The 19,318-nt window shown below is 33.9% G+C and overlaps 1 protein-coding gene across 2 annotated transcripts; it reads right to left on the reverse strand.

Moving 5' to 3' along the window:
* Positions 1-184: 184 nt before the first annotated feature.
* Positions 185-16,653, reverse strand: LOC120333799 (tenascin-R-like). 2 transcript variants are annotated; one of them, XM_039401175.2, is made up of 14 exons: positions 16,630-16,653; positions 14,444-14,571; positions 10,608-10,764; positions 8,897-9,037; positions 7,290-7,400; positions 6,767-6,856; positions 4,594-4,690; positions 3,984-4,165; positions 2,857-2,987; positions 2,612-2,774; positions 2,140-2,303; positions 1,313-1,511; positions 1,108-1,224; positions 185-823 (listed from the first exon to the last, which is right to left on the reverse strand). In XM_039401175.2, exons 2-14 carry the CDS (start codon positions 14,564-14,566, stop codon positions 696-698), a joined length of 1,803 nt encoding a protein of 600 aa, XP_039257109.2. In that variant the 5' UTR covers positions 14,567-14,571; positions 16,630-16,653; the 3' UTR covers positions 185-695. The 2 variants fall into 2 exon arrangements, with proteins under 2 accessions (XP_039257109.2, XP_039257108.2); XM_039401174.2 differs by lacking the exon at positions 16,630-16,653 and adding an exon at positions 15,409-15,567.
* Between the last annotated feature and the right edge of the window lie 2,665 nt (positions 16,654-19,318).

Raw genomic sequence — 19,318 nt, forward strand, 5'->3', positions numbered from 1 at the left:
AGAGCTAAATAAAGTTATTTCGAAGAAGTTCGTTGTTTGCTCCTGCTGTTATTACATCATTTTCTGATTTGCTATCACTTTTAATTTGGATAAAAGCTATTATTTTTGTATGAGCAAGACCCGGGACCACTACGTGATTTTTGCGGTATAGACCTACATAAGTACTACAAACTGAGAGGCTGAATAATCCTTCTAGACATATTTATTTTTGACAGAGGAATAATAAAAAGTTTAAAACATATTAAAAATACATTAAAATGAAACGAAAAAAAACAAGCGTGTTTTACAAGATAAAAAATCAAATCCCGCACGATTTGTTGAGGCTAGTTCTACAGTTCGAATACTGCATTTCTGCCTGGAGCAACATAAGCCACCACTTCACCCGAGATATAGTAAATTAAGTAGACTATACTAATCCATCAACAGTTGGTCTATCGAGATGCAACATCACATGCGATTTGGCGCGCCTAGATATCGGACACACAAATTGAAAATGGGTACACCTTTGTAAAATTTAGAATAATAATGTTTCCCATTTTGGGGGATTAGGTATTTTTCTCCCTGAATAACGCCAGATTTCGGCAAATTCGAAAATTTTATAGAGGTTGTTCTAGACATCGGAATATTGGCTTCAACCATTTTCAATTCAAGGGTGCCGGTACATCATTAGAATTAGTTAAACAAGTCTTCATTTTCTAAGGAATGGGAGTCGGAACGGCGCAACCTTCTCTTCGTGATCGTAAAAATCTTGCTTCTCCTTCCGCGCAACACATGAAAAATCTTTTATTGTATGGTTTGTCATCACAGCAAAGTCGATCACCCTCTGTAATAATAAAGTGTTGAATTTATAAAAAACATGGCAACTTCGATCGTATGGAAATTTTTTGTAAATTTACTCATGACTTTACTTTAATTTTTGTGAAAACTTAAATAGATGTCCGGACCAAGTGTGCTCGAGAAAAATACCTCAGTGAATGATGCATACGATATGGATTACAATATGTCATTTTTTGATGTGTGTATCATGGGAAAATTGGTTGCTACAATATTGTGAGATCTACCTGCTTGTTATTTTTATAATAAGGTGTCTCCGTTAAATAAACTTACCTTTTTCCAATAAAGCATTTCCGCAACATTCTCGTTCTGCTGTGTTGTAAGGTCTTAAATTACAGCACGCATTTGGTGCAATACTGTCAGGTTTGGGATTCGGATTTGTCGATACCACTGAAAAAGGTTTTACAAAGATTAGGTTTCTGTTCAATATATTCAATATTCAATCGTTGAATATAAAAAATATTTGATTTTTTTTTACATGAAGCACATAGCAATGGCCTCTTTCCATTTGTTGGAGTGTCGTTTTTTCTTCTTTCAGATTTTGCGTCATCCTCTTCTACATCACCTGGTGCGGTCTCTGGAGTTACAACGAGTTCAGGACCTTCGACGTTCAGACTTACGCATCTTGCGTGAACACTATATCTACCATCTGTCGGAACATCGGAATACTCAACGGTCTGTAACAAAAATATCTCATATCTTAAAGCAGAGCTTTTCAATTTTTATTTTTTCGTTTACTCCTTTGCAAAAATAGTTTAACCCTCGTAAAACATTTATTTTCGTTACAATCTGTGACACTAGGCTTGTCAGCATCCCTAAATGCCACAGTAGGCGTCAGAACCGTATTTGGGCATCTGCTGAAATGAAACCGATAGCTTATTCGTGAAGTAAGGAGAGATGGATTTTCTTGCCTGCAAAATTTACCAGCAAGCCAAGTAAAATTTAACACAAAGGTGTAAATATACCCTGTTTGGGTGGTTGTAATATCTAAAATAGGTAAGTGGATTTTTTTAATAAGGAATACGGAGTTTAAACAGCCGGGAATGTTGTACTGTTAAATCCAACATCGGCCTCTTTCGGGGGGACATTGGAATCAAAACTTTATTTGTAATTGAAGTGACGGTGATCGAACTAAAACGCGCTCCAAGACATATATGAATACAAACATAAAAAAAAAATGAGAAATTTCAATTTACGTTTGTTCCACACATCTTTCTAAAAGAAAATCTACACACTTTTACCTTCTTAATGAATCATTCAAAGTATTTTCTCGAATATTTCATAGTTGATATACTTAGAACCTACCTCTCCTAGCTTGTAATATTTCGGTGTGACTTTCTCTCCACTGACAGAGGGACTGTAGAATACTTTCACTTGTGGACAACCTCCTTCAATAGGTGGGCCGAACGCTACCTTTATTCCAGTATCTCTTCCAGTAATTAGCTTCATTAGTGTTGGTTCCAATGGGACTGAAAATTGAAATATTTTTACACCCTGAATTTGGATTCTATTTACTTTATGTGATCAATAATTTAAACCGACCTATACTAAGGGAAGTTACGTTATGCACATATGATTATTTATCAAATTGAATGAAAACTGAGGCGAAATACAGAAAAATATTTACCACGATAACTAAATCCGTACACGCGATAAAATTTGATAGAATTTGTTATGACTTTATATTGGAGAATTTAACCGGGCATTAAACAGGGCATTGCTGATTCGTAAACTAATCATTTATAAATTGTTGTCAAATTAAATAAGTTTTTCTCACTTGTAGTTTGTTCAACTTCTGCTGGAACTGCTCCTTTCACTCCGTTTAGTACTGTGAAGACGCGGAAATTATATATCGTTCCCGGTATCAGTTTTTGTATTTGGACAACTACTTGACTGTCAAACTTGAAGTTTTTAACTGAAGCAAATTGTGTTTTGCCATCCTGTATTTAAAAGTATTTAAAAATATGTTTAAAAAGTCAGTCTTCTAATAGCCTACGTGAATAATATTTTTGATTTTCTCACCGGTGTAGAGGAAAACTCGATCATATATTGCACTTCGTCAAAATCTGTAAATTTGTGGGCGTGGGCCCATTGAAGTGTGACGGAATAGTGATCATAATCAGTGACTCGAATTCGCAGCGGTGGAGCAGGTGCTAGAAATGAATGAAATTTATTAGGAAATTCGTGGAAGACTAAACGCAGAGCTAGCCTACGTTAAGGAAATAAAATATGGCGAATACTTCATAAATAAGTCCCTCAAGCGAAATTCACGATTCGGTAATTTCACGCGTAGCGTGGTTGTGGTGAATTTATCGTGATGTACAATCTCAGTTATTTTTTTTTTACATATACAATCGAGAAGTAGGAATTAGATAAAACCAACGAACTCAGGACACGCTATTGTCTTTATTTCATAACAACTAATATCACGACGAAGAAACCTCACTGAAGGTGAAATTTTAATTAATGTGATGTACCCCCGGGCACATAAATAGTTTAGTCTGTGATAACCACTAAACGCGGTGCAATTTCCAAGGACATTTCCATAAGACTAAAACCAGCACTCCTTCCAATGTACATTATTCAAACTAGGCTGTTGCAATATACTCTGCCCCTGGTCATAAGGAGATAATAACGTATAGCTAGCTAATTGGCAATATTTATGATTGTGAAAAATACATTGTGAATTGTGTTTCAAACGTCGTGGTAGTAAAATAGATAGGGCTTCTATGAGTCTGCCTAAGCTATTGATATACCCAAAGATATTGAAATTATTTTTTACAACTGGCAAATATTACATTTTTTTACCTCATTTAATTATTTATACCTTAATAGCTTTTTACCAATACCTAATATTTTAAATTACTTATATATATATTACCGTATATATATTTAACTTCGTAAATTTGAATTCTATACGCGACATAAGCTGATTTTTCAAATCGTATGCCAGTTGATAAACTGTTCGATTGCTCTCAAATAGTTTTTTGTTTTTGACTAATAGAGCATCATCCAAAGTGTTCAAAATTTTACACATTTCAGTTTTTTTATTCATTGATAGATTTATTGGCGCGCGATCCTAGGCTAGTGTGTAAAACGGCTGTTGGTAATACTCTCTTATCAATTATCTTAATACTCTGTGTTTGTACCTGTACTAAATGTTAACGTCTTCGGTGCGTATCCTTTTACATTTTTACTGACGGCAAACATTTTCAAATTATAAGTTGTTCCTGGTCTAAGTCCTTGCCATTGATAGAGATCGAACATCGGGTAGTTTGGATCTTGCGTGGCGTCACCGATGGTGCCATGCCTTGGTGCCATCTCGAAGGTACTGAATAGAAATATACTGCATGAGTAGATCGTAAATATTCCAACGAGAGGATTCGAAATTTAACGAAATAAAACTGGCTTTGTCTACGTGTCGTCATCACCTAATCTAAACTGAAAATGCCTAAAACGTAAATACTCTTAAAATCGTGATAAAACTTTCACATTCATCCAATAAATACCATTGGAAATTTTAGTATAGTTTATAGTTTTTATTTACGATATGATGTTCTAATTCCTCATTATAAACACGTCATGCTTCTTAAGGTTAACTGGAGGTCAAATCAAAAGTTGTTATTCAAATTATGACGTCATTTTGCCGTATGTATACACCGAACCTTATCCAATATGTGGGGTCAAATGTCAAAGGTCGTTAGTAAATTTAGGATTATTATGTCTGAGGAAACTGGGATGAAAGGAATGTATACTTACAGATCGTCATGGATTCCTTCTAGTGGGCCGTGGGTTTTTAGGAGAACTGATGTTGGCTCAGTTTCGACGGCTTCAAGTGCATATGGTATCGCAGGGGCTGAAAATAAGGTTCAATATGCTAATATGCAATCAATATGCTAAAAAGCTAGAAATTCAACCTAAAATAGTTGAGTTCGTTGGGGGCCTCTGGTGCTTCATGTAACATTGCGTCAACGGTACGTCTGCAAGATTTTCTTACTATATATCTTATTGTATATATATAAAAAAAACTGATAACAGGAATTATTTTTGGAACAAAATTAATAGCACATACACTGTTATGTACATATTAAGCTTCGGCAGTATAATATCAATGATATTGTTCAAAGCTTCGCATCATATATTTAACATCGTTCAAAGTGATTCCACTTACAACTAAAAAATTGCCAAATGCTTCCGTAATGACCAAATTAAGTCACTCTTGTAATTGCCTATCAAAATTTTTATGAGAATTGTAATTACAACTTCGTGAAGTATGACAAAATCCTCTCATTTTTAATCACTTTAGATAAATCTTTTCTAAGTAAGCAATTAGTACCAATCAAATGTATGCATTATAAAATTCTTTCATACGGGTCGATACTGTTTTCTATTTAAAATGGCACAGGTCTGGATTATAGTTTGAACTCTTGCGTCAAATACCTCAATTAACCGGGTAATGATCGTTCTTAATTCTGGTATGTAATTACGGCTTTAATTTGAAAATTAACTGCCTTAAATGGCCTTTTTGAAACGTTCTGTGGTCGTATTTTCGCAAAATTGACCAATATTTTCTAATTTCCTCAAGTCCTTGAAGTACCCATGACGTCATTTTATTTAAATAAGCTAATACACCTGAGTGTTTTAGTAGAACAGGTGTTACCATATTGTACCAGTAACGTTATTTAAATCTTCCAAGTGTGTATGCATTTGAAATCAACATAGGTTTAGTATATACAATCAGTGAATGAATAGTTTTCTCAATGTGACTGGATGGTGGAATATATATATAGCACTAACCATACCATTAATAAATTAAACATCATTAAATGAGTGTAATTAATTGACTTTATTTCACAATAAGACTTTGTCTTGAATGTTATTTGCGATTAAACTGAGACAAAATTAACGAAAAAAAGAATAAACTTTAAACGAACTGATTAGCAATTGTTTTCTACAATGTCAAAACGTAATCGAAATTCGTATCAAAATATTGGGATTTGCGAAAATATAATCTTGTGTGACATTTAAACAAATGATTGAGATGCCCTTTCGCGAAAGTTTTTTTTCAAAAATCGCTAAACCATCTGATGACAGTTCTTACAATGAAAATGACTTTTGGTTTAAGGTTTTGTTTGAAAAACATTTTTAATCGAAAAATTTATATCGCGCATCCAGAAGCGATTAGCTTGAATAACGGAAAGGAATTTCACGTTTTCGCCGCGAAAATTATTTTTGCGTGGGCATTTGCTTCACCACCTCGGAGTCGATTTTTTAAAATAAGACATGCAGAGGTAATGTATATGAATGAACCAGAATCACACGGGTTATGAATACCCTGAACTACTAAATTTACATATCTTCAAAGATTTACCAGTATGAAATTTTTTGTGTCTGTAACTGCGTAGGCACTTATAATTATTCGTTATCATAATCATGTAATATTGGTTACTGATACCATATGATATATTTAATGACAGGTTTTGGCTCTTGTGACGTTGTCGCAACTACTTAGGTCAACTAATATTATACACCGCATTTAAAGTTGTTTTAAGTTTCATTCAGATAACATTGCTCTGAGCAAATTTCATCAAATTTGCAATGACCTTTGACCATCAACACGGTCGCAGTTTCGTAAACACGGAAGGAGGAAATTAGCACATTTTGTCAAAATTATTCAAGGCGATTTATGGTAGATGTAAATGCTATATATAATTTGATTGCGTATAGTTTGATAACCGATACCAATGCTGAAATAAATATAAGTATAGGCAGAGTAACACTGCACGTCTATACAATAGCGAACAATGCAACAAGATATGACTCACACTCACTCACATACACACAGAGAGAAAAAGTAACTAACGCATTCTCATTATGCTTCGAACTCACACACACTCACTCACATACACACAGAAAAAAAGAAGTAACTCACGCATTCTCATTTTGCTTCGAACCCACTGACTGTAAACAGGATCGTAGTCTGGTCCAACTCTGGTTCTCAAAGCAACAGAATACTCTTTTCCTATAAATATAATAAACCATGGATTAACTTTCGAAATAGTTACACATCGTGAAAAAATAGTTGGTGAATTGAAGCACTTTTTTATAGTACTGGACCGGTATCTACATAGCGAGAATTTTTGATGCTTTCCATCAAACCTAACTCAAAATACTGAATTCAAGTTGGATTTTCTCAAATCAAATTTCAATTCATTATAGAAAACGTTTATCTACAGGGTGACCAAAAAACACAAAATCCTTATATTTCTTAATTGCTTATACGAATTTTTTTTTTCATTTAAACTTCTGTTTGCGTATAATTGTTCCCAAATGTTTTAGTAATCTACGAGACGACGCTTTGTACAAGGATATGTTCTCTTTAGAATATGTTCCAAACGATCGGGGTTCTGTTTTGGGGTCAATCTGTAGATATTCCAGCGGAATTATCATTTCACCTGGAGTTAGTCCTGTTACAATTCGGGTCATTTTATCAGCGACCTCTTCTTCGTCTGATTCCACAATTACTCCCTCATCAGGTTCAATTTGTAGATCGTATCCAGAAACCACTAGAATGAAAATAGATTCAAATGAAAGCCGTAATTTTATCATCATTATGTTATCATGTAATTTGATATTTGTAACTTTTATGTGGGCTCGAACAGATTAACCGCATTTTTCGATTTTGACGTAATAATAGGTTCGCAATGTCCAATGAGAATTCGAAGATTTCACCATAATCAAATGTTTGTTAATTGGCGTCTAAAGGATGACAGTGTATTGTAGTATAATGTAAAATTAACTAGGTTGTAAGTAATCGAAAATCCGAAGTTTTTAACCACAGTCTATATAAGTAGCGGCTTTGTTAGCCAAAGAACTTTGTTGCAGGCTATACTGTAAATGAGTTTGTTATATTTGGAAATGACTACGCAAAAAATATGAAATTATATTTTTCTTGTAATTATTTCAAATTTGTACTCCATGAAATATGTTTTATGAAAATTTTGATACTGAAAATGTGTCGTTGTTGCTTCATGAAAGAAAAAAATACATCTAATAAAAAATCGAATTTGCACAAATATGATAGTTCAGAAATAGGGTGTTCATAAAGTTCTGTTTCAATTTCAAAATTTTGTTATGAAGTCAGTTCTCAATACATTTTAACGATTTATTTTTTTCATTGTAAAATTTAGGTTTTTATACTTATTCGATACATCTTTAGATGCCCGCAATTAGCATAAGGCACACGTCAATATTCTTTTACATATTTTAATACATGACTTTATGAACACCCATTTTTAATCCTAGACTAGTCTACATGGCATAACTAACACGTCAGTTTGGAATGTGCTTTTGTGTAATATTTTTTAAAAATAGAAAATGCTTAGCATGTGAAAAATAGATCTTCTAAACCGGTCTATCGAAAATTTACTCTTTTAACACAAAAAGATGCATTTTTTGCCTGAGGGTCCGTTGTACAACGAACACGATGGAACGACATAACTGTCGCTTTACACTAGTGATTTACAATGTTTGTTTGTAACGTGCAAATTCTTTCGCTTGAAACATATAATTATCATTTTTTATTTAAAATAAAAAGTGAGTTTATTGGCAAAATACTTCACACGGCATAAAATAGTTTCATGTTGGAACAATTAATTCTGGAATTTGTCATGAACAAATTGTAATTTAAGAAAAGTGTTCACCAGATAAAATTCATAACGACACGTTCGTTATTCGTTAGATTAAAATTTAGGGACCAGATGTAGACGGATAGATAGAAAAAATTTAGGTCAATTAAATACTTTTGTTTAAACGACATTATTTATGCAGGTTTTCAAAGCAATACACAATTGAACATTTTACTGGTATATTGAACTAGGATTGGTATTCATTTGAAAAAATTACAAAGGGTAAATTTGCATTAGACCAAATTTGAAACACGTTTACATTTTAACTTGCATATAAACACCAACTCAATGCCATTCACAACAAAATATCTGACAATTGTATTGTCGGAAATTCATTATTGACAATGGTTTTCTTTATATGTTCGCTTACGTACTTTTTTCTTGAGAATCATCATTCCATTCGACTTGCATACCGTCTACAAATGCGGTAAACTTGGTCTGTATACCCATTATGGATATCGAGATGGCGATCTCCTGAACTGCAGATAACTCCATCCCCGTGGGCTCGTCTGGTACTGTAATTGAAGAATTTTATCTTAAAAATAGTTCACAAAAGGAGAAACTTGTATAAAAATCTTTGATGCTGAAGACACAATCTATTACAATGAACTTTTATGTACTAAGGCGGGGCTCGGGAGTTTGGCATATTTCACTGGAGTAGGAGTAATATTTTAAACTGCCTGAGGGCGGAGGCAAAATTTCAAATATACCACATTCGGAAATTAACACTCATAATTAAATGCATATAATACCCAATTTTCTATTGAAACTTAAACAGCATTAAGTTTGAAAAGCGTTTTCACCAGACTATAAAAGAAAACTTGCACTGGGTAAAAAATTTTGGTAACAATGCTGGACTTTTTTGAGGTCGGAACTGGCTCTTTTACAATCAGTAATCGGTGGTAATTGGTATCAAAATTGTTTCAAATTTCATCGGTTTTATTGTAAATTTTCTCTGATTCTCAACAAGTGTGATCTGAGCCAATGGGAAAAATAAATCTCCCAATCATTGCATATATTTTTGCAACTTTTGCAAGAAAACTTTATGAGGTTACAGAATATTTTAAACGTGTCTGAGCATACTGAATTACTTCGTTGTCATGTTGCGAATCTGTGGATTGTGTTAGCACTTCGGGGCAGATTAAGAAATTTAAGATCATTAATACTTTATTATAAACATGTTGACTCCTTTCTTTGAAACGTGTCGCGGCGTTTTGTGAAAGACTAATCCGATCTATCCAACTTTTCTCATGTTTTTTCATAAGAAAAATTAGAAAATATTTTTTAAAAATCAAGTATCAGACATGTGGTGAAGATATCCTGTTTAGAGAAAAACTTCATAGTTAGCGCAAATATGGCGAATGAAGACGTTTTAAAATAGAAAATGAACAACAGAATTTCCGTATATGATAAACATTAGGCATATTATCATCAAATTTTGAGATCTTGAACCCTTTATTGAATATAAGTGTTGAGCTTAATGAGGATATACATTTTGCTTCATACTTTCATATTGAAAAGTTACATCTATTGCTATTATTATAGAATGTGAGAATACTATATTTAGGAACAATCACATTCCCATCACACACACTTCTGTAATCTCTACACATTCTCTTTCAAAACAATGAACAATTAAAAGTAATTGAACGAATTGAATATTCCGAAGATTTCGTTTATTGTATGTAGAAAATTCATTGCAGCACAGTTTACTTGTATTATATTTTAATTATCATCTGATTACTGCAACTCGAAAAAAAAGCAAAAGCAGGAATAATAAATTTACAACAAGGTCATAAGCAGCCTTTTGTGTAGTCTAGATTTTGGATTGAAATTAATCTACTAACTCCAAAGTTGAAATAATTATATCCTTAAAATAACATTTTGACAGTGTATAGCTCTCTTTTACAATGTTCAATTTTGTAATAGTTTACGTTATAGTTATACTATTATATTTGTTCGCGAACATTCGCTTATTTCTTCATTCTTCCATTTTGCCCATGAATTTCTACATATCTTCATATAATAGGTATTGATTGCATTGACGAAATTCAATTCAAAAAAAGTTAGGATCGGTTTTCTTACTTGTCCATACTTCATACTTCAAAACGGATGATGATTGTCCATCAGCAGTAAATCCTTGAACAAATACATTGTATCTTTCACCCGGTTCTAATTCGGTAAAAGTTCGACTGCTTTCACCTAAATTTGCTGGCTCAGATATGACAGCTTCGGGAGAAATCTAAAAACAGAAATGTCTTAAACGGGGCTACTCGTGAGTATGTGGCCTGAGAAATCCGCTGTATTTTGTAACTTGTAAGCCAGGAATTGTTTTCAAAATGTACAGTTTGTTATACTTGAATATGCAAAATTAATGTGAAAAACTAAATATTAAAAATAAATACAAATTGAATTGTTATTAACTAAATTGGTGTTTTGAATCAATGCTCGGCGATTTATGCACATTAAAACTATAATCGAATGAATTAAAATCAAATCAAACACAATATATATAATAATATAAATATAATAATATAAATAATAATGTAAATAAATAAATATTATGATTCCATTTTCCATTACATTTGAACCCGTGTACATTTGAACCCACGTACATTTGAACCCACGTACATTTGAACCACGTACATCTGAACCCACGACAATTGCACCTGCATACTATTGCACCTATGGAAATTTTTTTTTTTTACGGTAATTTGAACCCATGCCAACCTTAACCCATGGGTTTTAGCACCCGCATATAGATTGAACCTCCCGGATATACGTGGGTTCAAATGTACGGTCACCGTATATTATACATAGCCCTATATTAAACATATAGCTTGATGGTTAGGCAACCCGAGAGCACTGAAAGTGCGTATGCACAGTATAGATCAAAAGCCTTTGCGCGTAAGCCAGTAGCCAGGACAAAGTTAATTAGAGTAGACCCCAACATTCTGGCTTTCCCGGGAAACTGTTGGGCCAATCGGGACGAAACTTGGCATGTACGTGGGGACTATTGCCAAATGAACCCAGAAAATTTTTCAGAAGGAACGGGCAAAAAGAAGTGGGCCAAAACGGGGGTTTTAGTGGCACCTTCAGAGGATGCAAGACATCGAGCTGTCAATCAAGTCACGCTATGTGATTTTGGGGTTTAGAGGCCGTTTAGCTCTGTTTCCGGGGCCAAGAAGCGTTTGCCCGAGTATTGGGAATTTTTCCAAGTATAATTGGGGGTGGGGGCAGTGCCACCACCCCCCCAGTGGTGAGAAAACGTGTGGAAAGCCACGCCCACTTAGGTAATATGGTTTTTGGGCTATTAGGAGCACTTGGAATTGGTTTTTGGGCAAAGTGATGCTTAAATCTCAAAGGGACTAATATATAGAATATTTAACCACCTGAATTTTGGGAATTCCCCCTCCCAATCGCCCTCCAGTGGCGTAAGAAGGTTGCGCACCTAAAAATGAAGCTATCGAGAAATAAAATAGATAGGTATGTTGGGAAAATTTAGTTTAACGCTTTTTTCAAGAAATTTTTTTTCTCCTACTCCCCAGTCACGCTTTAGTGATTTTGGCTTATTGCAGGCTTCTGAAGGGACTTATTAAGAAAGTAAAGGCATGGGCATGTTTAGAAAAATTATTTGAAGCCATTTTAGAAGAAATTTTTTTTCTCCAGTACCTCAGTCACGCTCCAGTGATTTTACGTTATATCTCGAGAATGGTAAAAGGTAGAGATGTCATATTTGGGTCATACAAGGTAGTTGAGGTCTAGTTTGTGTCAAAAAAATTTCGTCACGGTTGAGTGAACACGGACCTTAAAACTGGAAAAATTCGACTCCGGTTAGGGGTGATCAGTTTATTACAGGGTATTTGTACTTCTCAATGGACTAGAGGTGTCGGGGGCAGAGCGCCGGACGAATTTCCGTCATTCGTCCGGCGCAACGACCCGGGTCCTTCAACAAACTGCAAACAAACATCTGCTTCTTAATTTACTAAAAATATTTCTATACATTTCCCCTCGCGGGTAGCGTAGCGACCTTCCACTGGATGGTTAGGCAAACTGGTAGCACTTTAGTGCGTATGCACAGTAATGGTCAAAAGCCTTTGCTCATAGAGCAAAAATAATGTGACGAAGTCTTCTAGAGCAGACCCCATGAAAACCCATTTCCCAGACAACTGGCGGGCCGATCCGGACGAAACTTGGCACGTATGCAGGGCAAGGTGTCGTGATGACACAGAAAATTTTTCAGAACGATCGGGCCAAAGGAAGTGGGCCAAAACGGTATTTTAGTGGCCCGAAGCTGCTGATTGGTCAATCGGCTGTCCATCAAGTCACGCAAGAGTGAGTTTGGGGTTCAGAGGCCGTTTAGCACCGTTTCCGGGGCCAGAAAGCGTGTGGCCGAGTATTGGGAATTTTTCCAAGTATAATTGGGGGTGGGGGCAGTGCCACCACCCCCCCAGTGGTGAGAAAACGTGTGGAAAGCCACGCCCACTTATGTAATATGGTTTTTGGGCTATTAGGAGCACTTGGAATCGGTTTTTGGGCAAAGTGATGCTTAAATCTCAAAGGGACCAATATATAGAATATTTCACCACCTGAATCTTGGGACATCCCCCTCCCAATCGCCCTCCAGTGGCGTAAGAAGATTGCGCACATAAAAATGAAGCTATCGAGAAATAAAACAGATAGGTATGTTGGGAAAATTTAGTTTAATGCTTTTTTCAAGAAATTTTTTTTCTCATACTCCCCAGTCATGGTCTAGTGATTTTGGCTTATTGCAGGCCTCTGAAAGGACCTATTAGGAAAGTAAAGGCATGGGCATGTTAAGAAAAATTATTTGAATCTATTTTGGAAGAAATTTTATTTCCTCATCTCCTCAGTCACGCTCCAGTGATTTTACGTTATATCTCGAGAATGGTAATAGGTAGAGATGCCATATTTGGGTCATACAAGGTAGTTGAGGTCTAGTTTATGTCAAAAAAAATTCGTCACGGTTGAGTGATCACGGACCTTAAAATTGGAAAAATTCGACTCCGGTCAGGGGTGATCAGTTTATTACGTGGTATTTGAACTTCTTAATGGACTGAAGGGGTCGGGGGCAGAGCGCCGGACGAATTTCCGCCATTCGTCCGGCGCAACGACCCGGGTCCTCCAACAAACTTCAAACAAACATCTGCTTCTTAATTTACTAAAAATATTTCTATACATTTCCCCTCGCGGGTAGCGTAGCGACCTCCCCTGGATATTATCTTTTCTCTCCTAATTGATTTGACCCCGCCCAATTTAAACCCACGCCCACTTATTAATCATTTATATAAGTTTAAATGCAACACCCACTCATATATGTGCACATATAACAGACATAATCTCTTCGCGTGACATGGTATAATCGTATTAGATTTTCCTTTTTCGTATTTGACTGATATATTTCGATCTAAACTTTTGACCTAGCTGACAATTAGTGACGAAAACCGCACACAAACGTGATATGGAACATTCGTCTTGTTTTATTTACAAATAAATTTATTTCGTATTTTAAAGCACAATTTAATTACTTTTTTGAATTGATTCGAGATTAAATATATTCGATATTTTAAATTCCTGATTTTAGGAATATTTTAGAATAGTTACATTTGAAAAATTATGATTTTGAGTATTTGAAGTCCAACTGTATAACTATAAAAAACGTCTTTATTTTTTAAAAACTGTGAAGGATAGAGAAACAATTAAAAAATCATAGTTTATCCCAATTTTCCAGCATTTTCAAACTCAAACTAAATTTAGAAAATATTTAATATTCGTAAATGGTTATTCATATTGCATTCGGAATAGTAAATTATTCGGTCTCGATTGAAATGGTATAAATTAGACCAATAATTAGTAAATAAAAGGCGATTTTTATAAATCTATAAAATCTTCAATATTACCTTTACAGTGTATCTCGTGTATTCCTGTGTTATCGGCGATCTCCAGTTGATTTTGAATGAAGTTTTGGTTCTTTGAGAAACTCGGATTCTTTCTGGTTTTGGCAGCGAGTCCGCATATACCATCGAAGCTAAAAATTAATATTACGGTTATAATTACTAACAAAATTAGCGTTGCCGGCGTAAGATTATTAACCAAATGCTTTGCCGCAATTACCGTCACTGATTTCTTATGAAAATGATTATACTCTACCCATCGCGTGTATTATAATTGCGGGTCAAATATCTTGACAAAAATTATCTTAATTTGAAACACTTTAACCGTAACGACATGTCAATTTTGTCAATTTTCATTCATAGTTTTCTGTACTGTCAGATTTTTTAAAGCTGAAATAGACAATAATCTATTAAACATTTAGTTTACATGAAATTTGGGTAAATATAATATGTAAGTTAAATAAAACCAAGTAAACACCAATTGAAGCAGAACACGATGTATATATGATTCTTTGGAGTAAATCAATTATGGCATTTAGAATTCCGAGAGAAGCGAATTAAGCACTGTTTTCAACATAAGGAGACGCCATTTAAAAGTCGTCGAAATGTTAAACTTTCATTCTCATTTAACCGTTCTATTTGGCTTCAACAATAATTAACTCTGGATAGTGTAGGCAAAACATACACAAGGAAATTTTCCCATCCTTTTCATTATACTTTTACATGTGAGCATTACTCGATGCACACTATAGATATGTCGGTATCGACATTATTTGTCATTTTGCCGCTATAAGTAATTAAATCGGTATCTAAAGATAGACCGATATTTCCCATATAGTCAGCTTTTTAATCTCATCTAAAATGTATCGAAATCGACAAAAAAGTGATATCGGCACATCTCTAATGCACAAGTGTTGTAAGCGCGCAATACAAATGAAAACTGAATTGAAATATTTTCTTGGTTTACTTACCCAAACAAATGATGAAAATCGTTACAAAAATCTTCATTTTATTTTTCATTTTTTGAATGAAACTTTAATTATTAGTTATATTTAACTGCGTTATTTGTACGGAAATAAATTTTTAAACATTTTTATTACCTTTAAGTAACGGTCTGTGACTTTACAAACGACATTCACAACGTGAATTAATTTAACGGTAACTTTATTTTATGGTCTCTGTTCTCAATAAAAAACAATACCTGGCTTTGTTGGTATTAAAAACTGGTGGAATATGTAACTGCGTGTATAGTTTAAAATTATTTGAAATTCCTAATTATTAACTAAATGAATCGTTAATTAAGCAAACAAATAATTCATATTTGTTTTGTAAACTGAACTGATTTGGTACTAGAACTTGACAAATAATTTTTCGCTGGTCTATCACAAGTACGAAAGTTTTTCCATTTATTGATGAAATATTCTGTAAGATATGTACTAGCGGTACCAATTTATTCAAATAAGCATTTTCGAGTTATTCCCTGCTATTTTATTTGGATTCAAATAATTCGGATCTGTTGTGCGATACATCATGATACGTTTCATTATTTGTTGACGAGAAGTCATCTTGCTCGGTATTCATTTCTTTACACTTATAGGTTGGTTTGACAATATAAATATTCAAAAAAAATTTTTTTTTTAAACTAAACTGAAAAAAATTCATGCGATTTTTTTACATTTTAATAGTTACGCCCTTTTTAATTTAAAAAAATACTTTCATATTGAAAAATTTACGCAAAAAAATTTCATTTTCTTAGAAACAATTCTGCTTGGTTTGGGTTTAATTAAAAATATTGTACACACTTGATACAATACTGAGCTCCAAAAAAATAATTTCTGAAACTTTTTTCATAGAAATATTAATGTATTAAATCTTCGCAATGTGAAATGATATCACAATTCATTTGGTCTAAAACCTAACAATATAGGACGATGTTAAAGTATTTCAAAGAAAAAAAAACTATTATTGGTAAATATCGCGGAATAAAATTGAAGACTCTATTACTTGCGACTCTCATTTCGTTCCTCATACTTATCCAAATATATTTCAATTGTTATAAAAACTACACTAAAAGCTCACAATGTTTTATTCACCTAAATTTTGAAATAATTCTCTCCATATTTCCAGACACTTCAATTTAATATAAACAACCTAAGCACGCATCCTTCTTATCGCCAAGCCCATCCGCTCACCTGGCTATCAGCTACGCCAATAACCCGTCACTTCTTGCTTCGTCATTATAATGAACATTTTTTCACCTTATTCAGATTTTCAATAACCTCCATACCAAGGATGGCGTGGCGCTAAAAATACGTCAAGCTACACCGACTATCCATATATATATAACAAATAAACGTTCCAAAATTCAAATGTGCCTTTTCATCGCGACGCCTCGGGCGTTAGGTGATGTGATATATCAGCAATAAACGAGCACTAAGATTAGAGTTACCGCATCTACTGTTCAACATTCTAAAGGTCTGAGTCACATACCATATTCGCTACTTTCGTATATGATATATTATTTGTTTACAAAACTTTGTAGGGAATTAAAGAAACAATATACAAGCTTTAAAACTTTATTAGTTTTTGAACTTTAAAATACTGTCTAGCACCGGAAAATTCATGGTTGTTTGTTTTGTCATTTTTGGTTGAATGCGACCACTAAATCGAGACACTTTTCCACGTCTAAAATGTGGTTTTTCAATTATTCGAGTGACGTTATGTCCACAATTAGTATATGGGTATTTATTGAACGACTTTAACACAAAAAGAAAGAGGTAACGCTAAATTGTCAGTACTACTTATATGTTCAAAATTTATTTTCCTGATTCAGTTTTGTCGCTCGGGTGTGCGGTATAAACTACGAATTATAATTTTGGTAAAGCAGGTATTTATTTGAAGGTTACTTTTGTTTTTTCGTCGTTTATGAACAAAAATAATACGATTCATTTTATATTAACTGAGACTTATGGTTTAGTGATAGATATACAATTACAAATAAATTATAATTCATTTTACTCTTTTATGCTTAAAACAATGTTTTACTCAGAAGTATCTCTGGCTGTACAATCAATATACCCTCATGGCCACTTCCGTTGTTTCAAATATAATAAACAGTAGCCTAGCTTCTATGAAAGAACTCCATTTTGGCTAATCTACATTCTTAATCCTTTTAAGGTGTTGTCATTTTATTTAGTTGATAGTATTTAAGAGTCAGTTTGCCGACGCGCGATTTTGCTGTAATGCTTTCAATATCCCACCTATAGGACGCACCTAATAAGTAGTTTCGAAAATTGATTTTATAAACATAGATCAATTTGGAGAAGGAAACAGTTACCTAATTGCAGATTCGTTTGTGAACCCGAATGACTCCAAAATTTAAACGAAATCGAACAGAAATTTAAATGGCGTTTTAATGATAAAATTTTTTTGCAATATTCTACATAAATTTAAATTACATGGAAACTATCTGAATTCCTCATCAAAAGGAATGAATTAAAATAACATTGGAATTGGATTGAAAATGAAAAATTAGAACTATTTCAACGAGTGCTAGCATAAAAATAGTTACACTGAAACTATTTCCACAAAAACTATAATACGTTACAAAACTGACACATGATACCTATCCAATATATGTCAACTTCTTTCAAAAAATCTTCACCGATGCACGTTATGATTTCTTACATGGATTTATATAGTGCTATCGCTATAACCAGCAACGGAAATGTGAGATTCTTTTAAAAGACTTACTGTCGCTTATAGCGTTGGATCAATTTTCTTATCCGGTTTTATTTGGTGACAAGATCAAGTTTTACTGCCGACTGTAACTGGTTGAACAAGTGTCATAAATAAAAATTAAACTTTTATTATTTGTTCAACTGCAATGTTTACGACGATGTTAAGTGGCAAGGTGAGAAAGGCGGTAATAAAATAAACAATCACTTGACGTTGTAGTCACCTATCACTACGGTCGGCCGATATTTTTGCACCACAATTTAACGGCAAAACAGGGTTACTATAGTTTTGTAAAAAAACGAAATGAGCAACAACAACATTACAACAAAACGAACCCTAGGTCCATTTCGTGTCCAAAAATATATCCAATAAGTTCCTATACATAGTACATCATCAATTTTATGTGTGCGATGGTATTGGTCAGGGTTTCCCTTGATCATATTGACAACCATTCCCAGTGCATAATGTATTGTCATAATGGAAGATCTCTGCGTTTTGAAAATAGCATTTGTTTGCGTGTTAGTAAGCTTTTTCCAGCACAAAATGTCAAATTCAGTCACTCGTGGCTGACAGTCAAATGTATTCCAGTAGCAAGATTGTGAAAACATTGACAAGTATTAGGTAAAATTTAGAAATTGTTTGATTTTGTGGTCGAAGCTTCTGTGAGTCCATGGTGATAATTTAATGTGCAAATTATTCCTTTCTTTCGATCGGAATTTTTATTATATGATAATGATCAGATACTTTAAACTATGTTAATGTTTATATGACTTGACTCGTATTCATATATGCACATATGTCTTTGGTGCAAAGCATCCATCATATCGCTCAATGTTTCGAATCTTTCACGACACCAAGCGATGAAAAATTGGAAGCTTACACGCATACTTAAAATTAGAGTTGCTTTTTTCATTTTTTTCGGCCTAAACTTTCACTATTTTTCAGATCACACGGCAAACGTTCGGTAAGTCATGAGATATATATGTGTTAAAATATCAATAGTTTCTCTATGTCTTCTTTGTCAGTGCCGTACTTTCATCGGGAATTTTTACCGAACATGTTTCTAGTATGGTTAGGCTTACCATACGTCCCGCTTTAGGCGGGACAGTCCCGCTTTTCAGCGTTTTGTCCCGCCGTCCCGAT

The sequence above is a fragment of the Styela clava genome, chromosome 15 (genome assembly GCF_964204865.1).
Source record: "Styela clava chromosome 15, kaStyClav1.hap1.2, whole genome shotgun sequence".
NCBI lineage: Eukaryota > Metazoa > Chordata > Ascidiacea > Stolidobranchia > Styelidae > Styela > Styela clava.

What these genes read in the sequence shown, in the direction of transcription:
- LOC120333799 (XM_039401174.2), bottom strand. Translation starts at nt 15,457, where the DNA reads ATGAAAAATAAAATGAAGATTTTTGTAACGATTTTCATCATTTGTTTG. An exon ending in TCGAAGCAAAATGAGAATGC is followed by an intron (nt 4,691 to 6,766) that starts GTGAGTTACTTC and finishes CCTTATTTTCAG; the next exon opens with CCCCTGCGATACCATATGCA. An exon ending in AAATGCTTTATTGGAAAAAG is followed by an intron (nt 824 to 1,107) that starts GTAAGTTTATTT and finishes TTATTATTACAG; the next exon opens with AGGGTGATCGACTTTGCTGT.